At 46.4% G+C, this 14,486-nt stretch overlaps 1 protein-coding gene across 1 annotated transcript in view; it reads right to left on the bottom strand.

Moving 5' to 3' along the window:
• Positions 1-9,939: 9,939 nt before the first annotated feature.
• The window catches only part of LOC310963878 (uncharacterized protein), a 25,303-nt gene continuing 20,756 nt past the window's right edge, over positions 9,940-14,486 (bottom strand). The window contains 6 exon segments of the mRNA XM_083936835.1: positions 9,940-11,714; positions 12,435-12,523; positions 12,756-12,921; positions 13,427-13,473; positions 13,563-13,783; positions 13,907-13,959. Coding sequence (XP_083792961.1) covers positions 11,607-11,714; positions 12,435-12,523; positions 12,756-12,921; positions 13,427-13,473; positions 13,563-13,783; positions 13,907-13,959 — 684 coding nt within the window. The 3' untranslated portion in view covers positions 9,940-11,606.

Here is a 14,486-nt window from a genome sequence, read left to right on the forward strand (position 1 = left end):
GGAAACCCAGAAAAGTTTCCCCACCTCTGGTCAGGACTAGAAACCACAAGTTTCCTGAACCTCTGGTCCTTCACCTCGGTAGAACACGTCCCGTTTGAGCTTTTGCAAACCAAAGTCCACCACCATCCAGTCTAGGGTAGGACCTGCTCACACTACTACTACAACTACAACAACTACTACTACCGGGAACCAGATGAACTCTCTCAAATTTGAACTAGAACATGTCATGTTTAATCACTGGAAACATGATCTTTGGACATGGAACTAGACCTTTTCCCCACCTCTGGTACAGAACACCTACGAGGTCCCTACGATCTGGTCTTGAGCATATCCTGTTAATCTACTTGACTTCCCTCACTGCTGGCCCAGAAGTCTACCGTTGCTGCTTCTACTGGACGCCAAACCAGTTCCTCCACTTTTGCTTCCGTTCCATCCACTGGAAACCAGACTTGGTCTTGAACTGATCCGTTTTTTTCACCTAGAACCAAATGAGTTTCCTCACCTCCTCAGTCCAGAATCGTCCCCCTTTTATTAACTGGCAGTTCCCCTTTGGTATAGACTCAGTCCTGTTTCAACTACTGGAAACCTTCAAGGTCCCTAAAACCTGGTCTAGAACACGTCTCCTTTCGTGTCCTGGAAACCAAACGGGTATCCTGATCTCTGCAGATGTCTGCTTGAGAACTCCTCCAGTTTCAGGTACTGAAAATCAAACAAGCTCCCTCAAGTGTGGTCTAGAACAAGTCCTGTTTCAACTACTGGAAACCTTCAAGGTCCCTTAAATCTGGCCTAGAACATGCCCAGAGGTGTATCCTTGCTGCTTCTACTGGACGCCAAACCAGTTCCTTCGCTTTTGCACCTGTTCCATCTACTGGAAACCAGACAAATTTCCCCAAATTGGACTAGAACTGGTCCTGTTCTTTCCTCATATCCTCATTCTGGAAAACATCCCCTTTATCAACAGTTCCCCTTAAACTGTGGCTTAGACTCAGTCCTGTTTTAACTACTGGAAACCTTCAAGGTCCCTCAAACCTGGTCTAGGATATGTTCATTTTGATGTCCTGGAAACCAGACAAGTATCCTTATCTCTGCTTTCATGTACTGGAAACCAAACAAATTCTTTCCAATCTGGTCTAGAACACGTCCCCCTTTTATCAAGTGGAAACAGAACAAGTTCGTTTGAATCTTTCATGTCCTGGAAACCAAACAAGTTCCCTCAAGTCTTGTCTGGAACATGTCACTTTTTCAACTGGAAAGTAAACAAGTTCCCTCCCCTTTGGTCTAGAACCTGTTGTGTTTCATCGACTGGTAACCAAACTAGCGCCTACATCTCTGGTCTAGCGAACGCCCCCCCTATAATGGCGTTCCCTCACCCATGGTCAAAAACTCATTTGTCTACTTTTTGATTTACTGGAAACCAAACCAAACCAAAATTGTTGCTTCACCAATGGACACCAAATGAGTTTCCCTCTTCTTGGTCTTTTAAGACATCTTCAGTACTGGAGACCGACCAGGACTCCTTCACCTCGCGTCTAGGACACAAAATCATCACAGTTATCTTGTTATTTCCCACTTATCTCCTGGAAACTGTCCTCGCCTCTGGACTAGACCAGCATTTAATCTACTGAAGACCTTCACAAGTCCCGTCTCTGCTGCTGTACTGGAAATTATTTACAGCTTTTGATGGGGTCCCATTTGTTTGGGTGGACACTGATGCAGTTGTCTCACTTCCACTTGAAAGACACACACCGTATCGTCATTGGGACGCCATGAAGGTGCTACTGGACACGTTATTTTCACCACCCAGTGTCTCATGGGACTGGACCCATTTCCTGAAACACACTAAATTCAGAGACTCCCGAGAAGTCCTCAAATTACTTTCATGGGGATAAAAGCAACTGATTCATTGACCCAAGTTCTCACTGGTTAAGGGATTATTTCCTCTGTGGTCCCTGCCACTTGGCGACCAGGATGTCTTCCATTTATCCTGAGAAACATCCCATTTGTTCTGCCTTTACCCTCCAGCTCTCCTTCCCCCGACGAGATATTTGAGTACTGTGCCTCTTTACGCTGCTGATGAACTCCTCTTAATATCCTAAATCTCAGCCTTTACCTTCCACAAGTCGCCACTCTTCAGACCCCAGTACTTGTCATTGACTGTGTAGACAGATAAAGCTCGTTGTTGTTTTTCGTTTTTACAGATTTGTCTGTGAATGCTCTCATGTGTCCAGGTCGTCGTTCTCCTCAAAGCAATTTCAGTCGAAAGCAACTGGACTTGGTTATTTGTCAGGAAGACGTTTCACCTCTGATCCAAGAGGCTTCATCAGTTCATGTACGCATCTGACCAGGACCAGGACCAGGACCAGGACCAGGACGGGACTGGTCCAACTAACTGGTGTGCGATCCAGGCATTTAACCTCTCACAAGGCCTCTCACAATACCTCAAAGAACAACTGTTCACACATGGCCTCCTTTGACCCCAACGACTGTTGTTCAGACCCAATAGAGCACTAACCAAGTCCAGACCAACTTCCCACCAACGACTGTAACTCTAGCGACGGTTGTTGGCACTTGGAGCACAAGAGGTTAAATACCTGGATTTTACACCAGTTAGTTGGACCAGTCCTTGTCCTGGTCCTGGTCCTGGTCCAGTCCCAGCCTGGTCCTGGTCCTGGTCCTGGTCCTGGTCCTGGTCCAGTCCCAGCCTGGTCAGATGTGTACATGAACTGATGAAGCCTCTTGGATGAGAGGTGAAACGTCTTCCTGACAAACAACCAAGTCCAGTTGCTTTGGACTGAAATTGCTTTGAGGAGATTTGCGATTTTGAAAAGGATACTTTGACATTTTGCCTTCTTACCAAGAGTTAGATGAGAACATGTTTACCTTTCCCATGTCTGTACATAAAGCGTAGACCTGGAGCTTGGAGGCGATTAGCCTAGCTTAGCCTAAAGTTAAAAAACATGCCTACCAGCAGCTCTAAAGCTCACTCAATTACCATGTCACAGTTCTTTCATTTAATCTATACACGCAAAAAAGGCAGAATGGGCTCTTGTTCACCAAGATATCAGTCCATGTAACCCCTCATCAAACTACAACATGTTTGTTTTTTACTGGATTTGCTTTTGAAAAAAGGAAGCAACCTCAAATGAGCCTCATCTACATAGACTATGTGCACTCCACTGAAGGACACTTCATCACCCGTCACTTCGTCCTTCACCCGTTCCCCAGCCTTCGTACTGTAACTCAGATCACCTGGGTGACTTCTTATCCTCACAGTTTTAAAAACAATGCCACCAACCTTTCAGAGGTTTCTACCTGCAGTACGACCGAGGTCAGGGGCCACGTTTCAGTCCGAACCCAGAGCTCCTCGCCTCTCCTCCTCGCCTGCAGTAAACGGAGGATAACATATGTTGTAAATACTGTAAATATCACTCCGTCCGTTGGTGTTTGTCTGTGTGAGTCCGTGGTGAAGTAGGGAAACAGTAGCAGTTTTTAGAAAAAAGATAAACACAATGAAAAGAAACAATCTCATCAGAACCGCGACGCGTCAGCACCCCGACAAAAACTTGTTTCATGAACTAAAATTGATATTAAAGCATTTTGGCATTTTTAAACCTACAGTGGTGGAATCTAAGTACGTGTGCGTAAGTAAACATGATCAAACTACCAAACAGTGTTTAGCTGACATGATCAGGTTCAGGGGTTAGAAATAATGACTGTTTAACCCAGGGATGTCAAAGTCAAACACATCAGAGGGCCAGAATAACAAATTATCTACAAGCCGAGGGCCGGACTGGTTCAATGTTTAATAAAACATATTAAAATGATGCATTTAACCTATTGAACCAAGACCTAACACAGTGCACCGTATTTTATTTAATGATTAAATGAATAATCCAATATTTTTGTACGGCTCTGTCAGTGATTGGGCTGAAAGTTGACATCTGCCATCCACTTGCAGCGCTGCAGTGAGTTCGTGGGCTACCGTTGCATTGTGGGTAATGTAGTTTTGGTGCGTGAAAAACACCAGCAGGCGGCTGTGGCGTGCGGGCCGGTTCTAATACTAATCAAATATCATCCCGGGGGCCAAGATGATTCAATTGCGGGCCGGATCTGGCCCCCGGGCCTTGACTTTGACACCGATGGTTTAAGACATTTCATGGTTTCATGTGACAATTTGTAGCTCTTCTCTGCGTTAATCGACAGCAAACTGAATCATTTTGACATTTGGTCGGACATAAGACGTCTGAACGTGTCACTTTTGACACACTATGACGGCAATTCCTTATTTTTAGCTTTCGTTCTACGACTCAAACAATCAGTTAACTAGAAAGACAATAACCAGGAACTCTCGCTTTAAACATCAATGCATGAGTTATAAGTGATAATAGATGATATATGATTAGATATAGGCCACACATGCCCACATGACATCTTCTCAGTGGCGAGAGCAACAAACGGAGAAGCAACGATTGTCTTCAAGAAAGGACACGGTCGCACGGTTACCAAGGATGGGATCATGAGAGTGGGAATATGTGATACTTACCAACTGTTCAGCTGAATGTCGATTGATGTAAACGATGTCACGACACAAAAACCGTGCATGAAATTTCGGATCATTGTAACTATGAAGACGTGCAAAAGTAACAAGGTGTAGTGAAAGGCACGGAGATCAAAGGAAGTGCAGTCGGGACACATCAGTCCTGTGAATTTGGTCGGACATAAGACGTCTGAACGAGTCGCGTTTGAGCTCTGGATAACTTTTAGATTTCGTTCTACGACTCAAACAATCAATTACTTAAAGATACCTACATACCTTTACTGAAGTAACACGAGGTATTACTACCTTGACCGAAGTGTCTGCGTACTTCTTCCACCACTGAAAATGTATTTTAGCTCCTTATTCAAATAAAAAACAAGGTTTTTGAGGGATGTTGGCGAACTGTAACGAAAGAGTTTTGTGCGTTTAAGTCCCTTTGTAGACCAGGTAGCAACTGTTGCCTAGCAACAAAGGGCCGAACGGTGACGGATCTCTTTCCTTACACGGTCGCGTGTCGGTGAGATGTGGCGTTAGTGGGTCATCGATCAATCATGTCGCTCCATCCACACATCCATCATGTTGTCTGTTGATGTTACTGATGAGAACCATTGAGGGGGAAGGAAAGGTGTGTGTGTGTGTGTGTGTGTGTGTGTGTGTGTGTGTGTGTAAATAAGTGTGAGAGGATTTCCAGTGTAACCTAAAACCACGTGGAAAGTATGAGGTGGTGTGTTTAGTGTGTCTGCAGTTTAGAAAGGGGGTCACTGTTTAAAGCAAACAAACTTGAACGTAAGTGTCCGTCGTTATCTGGATAAGTGTGTTGACCTGATGCAGTGTTATGACCTCACCGTGACCTTTGAACTTAGCACGACCTTTCCGTATGCCTTGACCTTTTGAGCTGGAGTCGCTGATTAAGGGTTTTGGCAAGAACGAAGCTGTGAGCCTTTATCGAATTTAGAGCTAGATTCAAGTTGAGGCTTTACTCGCCTGGTACCAATTTAAGTGCAGCCAGACGTGGCTAACACCGATTAGCTCGGGGCAGAGCTCTGAACAGATCTTTTTAAACCACTAATGCTGCTCAAAATAACACCACACCTCTCCAGCAGCATGAGAAGAGTCCCTACACACAACACAAAGCACCGGGCGCACAGGAAATGACCTCAGAACCGCCGTAGGCCTCGTGCTCGTACATGTGCGCACGCTCGTGCTCGTACATGTGCAAACGCGCTCTACTAAAGCCCACCTCTCTCAGACGGGCTGTGGACGGCAAGCTGGCCGCAGTTATGCGTGGAGCGGTTGCACTCACACATGGTCAAACGCACTAGGCTTGACCCGAGGAAACGGTTTTGGCGCGGTGCGGAAGGACAGTGTGAGTGCGCCCTTATACTCCCAGCAACAACTCTAGAAAGTTATCACGATGGCAACCGTTTCATCTTCCGGCGCAACAATCGTAAGGTCAACTCTACAACAAGTAATCAAGCAGGAACGTGTGCTCGCATATAAGTGAGTGGTCGACGCGATGGAGAGGATACCTTATTTGCTCACACTTGAGCGTCACATGGGTGTTTCAAACTTTACGCTTTCAGGGGCGAAATCAAACCAAAGTGTTCTGGTTTTGAAGGGTCGGTGTCGTTAAGTCGTCGGTTCTATCGTCTACACCAGGGCTGCCCAATCCTGCTCCTGGAGGGCCACTGTCCTGCATGTGTTAGGTTTCTCCTGCTCTAACACACTTGAGTCTAAAGATGTTCAAACCTGTGACGAGCTCCAGCTGCTTCGCAACGAGCACGTCATTAGATTCAGGTGTGTTGGAGCAGAGAGAAACCTAAACATGCAGGACAGTGGCTCTCCAGGAGGAGGGCTGGGAAGACCTGGTCTACACATCGATCATGACACAAATGGTTCAGCGGCTCTACTCCGAGTTCCTCACGGATGCTGAACTTCTCCCTCTCTCTCTAAGGGAGACTCCAGACCCCCTCCTGAGGAAACACATTTCAGACGCTTGTACCCGCGACCTGGTTCTTTGGGTCCTGACCCAGCTTTCATGACCACAGGTGAGGGTAGGAACCAGGACTGAGGGTAGATCCAGAGCTGGTTCCTCACTACGGAGTCAGCGTTGGCAGCAAAAGTCAAACTCCTTTAATCAGCGGCTCGGCCTTTGACCTTCTATGCCTGATATGAACCCAGTAGTCTTAATTGTTTCTCTCTTTGCTTTATACCAAACCAAAAGGAGCCTTCTGTTGATGCTGTTTGTGGCCACACCGGGGTCAGAAAGCAGCTTTTGTGTTGCTTTGACTGCTCTCTGCCATCTGACGTTAATGCATATTTAGCACCGCAGATTATCATAGTTCCAAAAGGTCTTTATGCTGGATTTGGACGCTTCTTTTGGTACATTTCTGGCAAAACGTTGGTTGAATCCAACACTTTAAGTCAAGCTCTGTCGCGAGTGCTGCAGAAAAGTTCCTTTTCTTGCATGCGGGGGTTTTGTCTTACCTCCAAAAATGGACGCATTTGGCTGCCAAGTTAAATTTGGAGTCAGAAAATCAATTAAACGCAGCGTTCAACTACTGAATGAGTTTCCTTGAACGCAGCTTTCAAACTTATCGCCATGTGACGGTAACTCCACAACAACAACTGTGTTGCAATGCAATGCAAAATCATTTGAGTTCATTAAAAGTTTAGAAATATTGTTACATGACTGTGACACCTGGCACAGTTTGTGGTTCCTGTTCTGTGCTGTGTTCACTTCCCAGGATAAGAATTGCACATTGGAGTGAGCGTTCCTCTTATGGTCCGGGTTGTCAGTGCCGGGGGCAGCAGCTTTAGCAGGGGACCCCAAACTTCCCTTTCCCGGGCCACATTAACCAGCTCTAACCGGGGGATCCTGAGGCGTTCCCAGGCCAGTGTGGAGATCTAATCTCTCCACCTGGTCCTGGGTCTTCCCCGAGGCCTCCTCCCAGCTGGACGTGCCTGGAACACCTCCCTAGGGAGGCGCCCAGGGTTCATCCTTACCAGATGATCCTGAACCACCTCAACTGGCTCCTTTCAACGCAAAGGAGCAGCGGCTCTACTCCGAGTTCCTCACGGATGCTGAACTTCTCCCCCTCTCTCTAAGGGAGACTCCAGCCCCCCTCCTGAGTATATTACTAAATTAAAGTGTGTTCATCAACGAACAAGAGACCACTGAAAAACACAACTTCTGATTTGCTTAAAGTGCGACTTCATTGGGACTTGAACGCAGCTTGGCAGGATGGCCGTAGATATCAGGCCCTTTGTGTGTGTTTGTACTAAATGCAGAATGTGTGTGTGTGTGTGTGTGTGCGATCATTTCACATCATGCCTCATCTTTTTAAAGTGCAGTAGAGAAATTAGGGTATTGAACCAAACTGGGCTGGTTTTCCTAAAACAAATCTCTTGAGTCTGACGCTTTATTTTGAAGACAATGTCACCTCTTCGAATGATGAGTGTGAACCCTTTGACGTTTAAGTGTTACTTCTCTACAGCTCCAAAGGTCTCAAAGTTAGAAAATGAAGCAAATGTGCACTTTGAGTATCTTAACATCTGAATTAAAGCTCGGCTGTTTGACGTGTTTGAGATGCTTTTAGGAGAACGAGTCCTGGGTTGAAGTGGAAGGAGACGTGTGAGGACATGTTGTAGACATGTTTTAATGCTAACAATGATACGTAACGTGATGTGTGTTGATATGAAACGTGTATGTTTGTTGAAATAAGGGTCCGGGCATTCGACGAAAATATGAACCCTGATTTTCGGATCGAGAAAAGATGCAACTGTGAAAATAAAGACTGATGCAGTGGCGTCATGTTCACCTGCTGGGTCTTTTTTACTGTCTTTGTTATTGTTGTAATGTGCTAAAGTGTCCTCTAGGAGCCAAAATGTGTGCTAAAGTGTCCTCTAGGAGCCAAAACGTGTGCTAAAGTGCCCTCTATGAGCCAAAACGTGTGCTAAAGTGTCCTCTAGGAGCCTAAACGTGTGCTCAATGGTCCTCTAGGAGCATAAACGTGTGCTAAAGTGTCCTCTAGGAGCCAAAACGTGTGCTAAAGTGTCCTCTAGGAGCATAAACGTGTGCTAAAGTGTCCTCTAGGAGCATAAACGTGTGCTAAAGTGTCCTCTACGAGCATAAACATGTGTTAAAGTGTCCTCTAGGAGCATAAACGTGTGCTAAAGTGTCCTCTAGGAGCATAAACGTGTGCTAAAGTGTCCTCTAGGAGCCAAAACATGTGCTAAAGTGTCCTCTAGGAGCCAAAATGTGTGCTAAAGTGTCCTCTAGGAGCCAAAGCATGTGCTAAAGTGTCCTCTAGAAGCCAAAACGTGTGTTAGTGTCCTCTAGGAGCATAAACGTGTGTTAAAGTGTCCTCTAGGAGCCAAAACGTGTGTTAAAGTGTCCTCTAGGAGCATAAACGTGTGTTAAAGTGTCCTCTAGGAGCATAAACATGTGCTAAAGTGTCCTCTAGGAGCATAAACATGTGCTAAAGTGTCCTCTAGGAGCATAAACGTGTGCTAAAGTGTCCTCTACTGTTTTGAATTATTAATGCGCAAACACCAACAAGCACTTCACTTAGTTTAACAGACAAAAACACGACAGCAACTACAATATTAAAGATAGTTCGACAAGATATCACAGAGAATAATGTTCTAGTGGTTACTCACCTGCTTTACGGAGGAATAATCTCTGTGTGTGTGAGAGAGAGGAAACAACATCTCATCTTCAGCCTCTTATCCGGGATCGGGTCTCAGGCGCAGCAGCTCCAGCAGGGGACCCCAAACTTCCCTTTCCCGGGCCACATTAACCAGCTCTAACTGGGGGATCCTGAGGCGTTCCCAGGCCAGTGTGGAGATCTAATCTCTCCACCTGGTCCTGGGTCTTCCCCGAGGCCTCCTCCCAGCTGGACGAGCCTGGAACACCTCCCTAGGGAGGCGCCCAGAGTTCATCCAGACCAGATGATCCTGAACCACCTCAACTGGCTCCTTTCAACGCAAAGGAGCAGCGGCTCTACTCCGAGTTCCTCACGGAGCCAAAACGTGTGCTAAAGTGTCCTCTAGGAGCTAAAATGTGTGCTAAAGCGTCCTCTAGGAGCCAAAACATGCTAAAGTGTCCTCTAGGAGCCAAAACGTATGCTAAAGTGTCCTCTAGGAGCATAAACGTGTGTTAAAGTGTCCTCTAGGAGCATAAACATGTGCTAAAGTGTCCTCTAGGAGCTAAAATGTGTGCTAAAGTGTCCTCTAGGAGCTAAAATGTGTGCTAAAGTGTCCTCTAGGAGCCAGAACGTAAAAAAAACATAAAAATACAAATACATAAACGGTTTCTTAAATAACCTTTTAAATCAAGTTATATTCAAGTCAAAAAAGCAACAAAAAGAAACAAATTAAACTCTTGTTGAAGTGTCTGAAAGTTTTATTTGTGTTATAAAGTTGAAATGTTCGGTTACACGTTAAAATGTCTCTGTAAAGGCGTCGCTCTCACTCACACGTTAGTGTTTCAGTCTGAAAACAGGTCAAAGACGACACGGAACATTTCTTTAAAACGACGGCTCCGTGACGTGACGACTCTGTTTAACTGCAGGACGTCAAACATGAACCACAGTGTTTGAGTTCCTCGTTAATATGAAATTACATTATGTGACATTTAGCTCTGAACATCATAAACTCTAAACTATGTTTTACGACTTAATTAAGAATGAAATGTGGTTTTTGTAAAGCTGCATGTTTAATCTCTTATTTACATTTTCATAAAACAATTTAAACACAATGTTCATAATACGTTTGTTTGCTTTATTAGTGTTGAGTTGAAGCATTATGTTGAACAATTACGTCTAAATTCATATGAAAATACTTTAAAACTGTATTTATTTCACACAGGAGTTTATAAAACGAGGCGTTACCGATTTATTTACCGACTTATTTATTGAAATAACAGAAATGTCGCTGTATAAACGTCATTTTTAAGGTAAAAAATTAACTTAAAACCACTCTGCTCCTGTTTAAACCTGTGAACAGAACTCAAACAGTGCTTCCCTCCATCCTTTAAATCCTCCGTCAGCTGTGACGACGGTGAAATTCAGCCTTTAACGTTCGGTTTAAACTCAAAACTTTGGGAATGTGAAGTTTTTTGGAGGAATTTATCAACGAAAACACGTAGAAGAACAGAAAAAACGACATTTATAAATAGCTACGGGGACCTACGGTGTCGCAAAACATCCGCACGGTTCATTTCAACGTAAAGTGGCGTTTTTATAGGCGGAGAACACAAAACCAGAGCCGTTCGACTTAAAGCTCCACATTATTCAGTTTTCTCTGCATGAGGACGTTAAAGGTAAAGGTCTGAGGTGAAATCAGCGTTGTTGTGAGAATAGTCTGGTGGCTGTGAAGAGAGCGCGCCGTCCTAACGCGGCGTTTGACTTCAGCTGTGAAAATAATCTAAAAAAAGCTGAAATTAAACCTCATTTAAGAGTCTAAAACGCGCTTAAATGCAGCAGCTTCTGCGTCAAGCTCCATCTACGGTGTGTAGACGGAGCTCCTACACTTAAAAACATCCGACACAGAGCTTTAACGCGGCGCCGTGCTCGTGTTTAAACCTCGGGAGCGTTCCGGTTTGAATACTGCGAGTCGGACGGATCGACCCGGAGTAACATCTTCAGAAGGTCGACGATAAACATCTGTAACAAGACACAGAGAAGGGAAGTGACGGTTCAGTCAGTGAGGGAAAGGAAGTCAAATCCAGTCCAGGTGGGAGAAAGTCTATCGGAGCACAGAGGAAGTTGTACTCCGGCGTTAAGGCGGCGGCGCCGGTCCGTCCCGTTCTCAGGCGTCGCGGTCGTCAATCAAAGAGACGCTCCGCTAACGCCCCAAAGTTCCAGTTTCTCCAATTTTGTGACAGAACAACACACGAAACACGGACCAGGCTGCTTTTGTGTCGTTTAAAAAAGTGCCTGGAAAGCTTTTGAAACACTGGAGCAGAGGTCAGGGTTGGCGTGGGCGAGGTTCCCGGTTCAAACCCCCCACCCCCCATCTCAAAAAAAAACCCAGAAGAGAGCGTCTGTTGGTCAGTTCTTCCTCGTCAGAGAAGTGAAATGTAGTTTTTAGGGACGAGCCCGCGCTTCCCGCCCACAACTCCCAGAATCCACTGCTCATCCACAAACTCCACCCGTGTGATGATGTCACCGACCTGAAGGAAGGCGACGACAGGAAGAGAGAGATTATTTTACCTTCAATAAAAAGGCAGGAAATGTATGAAAATCAGCTCATTTGCATATTTAGACTTCACATTTAAGGGCGCACTCCCACTGTTCCTCCGTACCGTGCCCAAACACGTTTCACGGCTAAAGTCTGGTTCCTTTGACCAGTGTGAGTGCAACTGTACCATGTCTGGGAACGGCACGCTTGGGAGAGGTGGGCTTTAGTAAAGCACGTTTGCACATGTACGAGCACGAGCGTGCACACGTGTACGAGCACGAGGCCTACGGCGGTTCTGAGGTCATTTCCTGTGCGCCTGTTGGGACGTAGAAAAAAGAAGGAGGGACCATGCGCGGACATTTCAAACAATGGCGGTGAAAGGTTCACGTTGGTGTGATGCGGAGGTGGAGTGTTTACTGCAGATTTGGTCGATGAAAAGATTCAAAAACAGTCGACAAGACGCACAAAAACTCCGAGGTCTACGGAAAGATCTGGAAACAAAGCCACGCATCGCCATGACGTCATCAATGCGTGTGACGTGTTACGGCGTGATGACGTATAGGCAGCAAGAAGCATTCTCCGAGGCCCAGGTAGTGTGAGTACAAACGGGCCTGGAGGGGGGGACAAGGACCCTAAAGCACGGGGCACGGGGCGGAGGAACAGTGGGAGGGCGCCCTGAGAAACCTTGTTAATGTCAGAAATCATCCGTCACCTTTAACGTGAGCTCGTCCTCGCTCTCTGCTGTGAAGTCAAACTTGACCACAGCTTTAACCGCCGACTGCTGCGCTGTGATTGGCTGAGCTGGAAACAGGAAGAGGAAGTTGTGGTTAGAGAGCAACCATACACTGCATATTGTATAACATACAAACAAACAAGTGTTTCACAGCACAGCATCAATAAAACCAAACTGAAATAAATGAACTGAATGACAGTGTTTTATCTGTGTGTGTGTGTGTGTGTGTGTGTCTGTGTGTGTGTGTGCATGTGTGTGTGTGTGTGTGTGTGTGTGTGTGTGTGTGTGTGTGTGTTGTACCCGGGCAGGCCTGTGTGAAGGCGGAGGGGTAGATCCCCTCCCTCCCCTCCAGTCTTCCTCTGCTCCACTCAGCATCGATGTGCTCCGTCACCTGGATGAGCGCCCCCTTGTGGAAGGACAGGTCCTCTGCAGTCTGACCGGGGAAGTCAAACAGAGCCTCCGCCCACTGACACACACACACACACACACACACACACACACGTTTACCAACTGCAACACACACACTTTAACACACTGTACAGTTAAGTTCAGACTAAACATTCGCAGCGAGTTGAAACTTGCATCGTGCAGCTCTGCAGCGTTTCTGAAACACGTTCAGACCAACGAGACGGGACGACACGGTGCATCGTCTCCATAGCAACGCCTCTCTGTACGTCATTAAAGATCACGTCATTTTTTCTTACACGCTCTCCCTCGACCCTCTGACACACGCGCTCGCTCGACCCTCTCACACGCACTCCCTCGACCCTCTGTCTCTCAGGGACTCGGACAGGTATACATACGCTTCATTCATCCAACAGTAGGAATCGGATCGGTGTCGGCAGATCAGGTATCGTCTCGGAGCATCTCTAGATTTTGGGGTCTATTTTCTCCTGACTTACAGTTTAAACACACACACTCACACACACACAGACTCACACACACACACACTCTCACACACACACACTCACCTCCGAGTCGGGGTCCTGTGCGGTCTTTGGTGCAGTTATATTCAACTCTAAAGAAAAGAACACATCAATCAATTCACCCATTAATTTATCACAGTCAGTCGCGGTGAGTAGTAGTAAGTCGAGTCTTTCAGCCCACCCGTACTCTCTGTCGCCGTGGTTTTCTCCTCCGGTGGCGGTAAAAGCGGCTCCACGACCTCCGCGAAGCTCAGCGGGAAAATCCCGACCCGCCCGTGGATCTGGCCCCGCCCCCACTCCTCCCCGATGAGCTCCAGGAGGGCGATGACGTCGCCCTGGGAGAAGGTGAGCTCGTCGTCCTCCTCTCCCACGTAGTCGAACAAGGCGACGCACCGAGGACCGCTGCACACACACACACACGCACACACACACACACACACACACGCACGCACGGAAATATACGCTAAATTAAATGTGACCTTGTAGAAAAAGCTGTTGGTTCATGGTGGTGTTGATGAGTCTGACCTGACAGGAGGAGGGGTGGGCTCCTCCTTCTGCTCCGTCACAGGAAGGATGGACTACGAGACAAAGGAGGAGAGGAGGAGGAGGAAGAGAGGAGGAGAGTAGGAGGAGGAGAGGATGAAGAGAGAGGAGGAGGAGGAGGAAGAGGAGGAGGGGAGGAGAGAGGAAAGGACAAGGAGAGGAGGAGGAGGAGAGGAGGAGGAGGAGGAGGAGAGGAGGAGGAGGAAGAGAGGAGGAGAAAGAGCGAGGAGGAGGAGAGAGGAGAGGAGGAGGAGGAAGAGAGGAGAGGAAGAGGAGGAGAGAGGAGAGGAGGAGGATAGAGGAGGAGGAGGAGGAGGAGGAAGAGAGGAGGAGGAGGAAGAGAGGAGTGGAGGAGGAGGAGAGGAAGAGGAGAGGAGGAGGAATAATTTGACTTTTTTAATAATATTACTAATATTAATATGTGCAGATTTCATAAAAACACTTGTAATAATAATTAAAATAATTTAATATTTCCTCATTTAATGAAACGCTGAACCTTAAAAAAACCTCAGGCTGAAATAAAATAATAATTAATGTAATGAAATATCTTTAAGAAGAGCGT

Source organism: Echiichthys vipera, assembly GCF_963691815.1.
Source record: "Echiichthys vipera genome assembly, chromosome: 22".
Lineage (NCBI taxonomy): Eukaryota > Metazoa > Chordata > Actinopteri > Perciformes > Trachinidae > Echiichthys > Echiichthys vipera.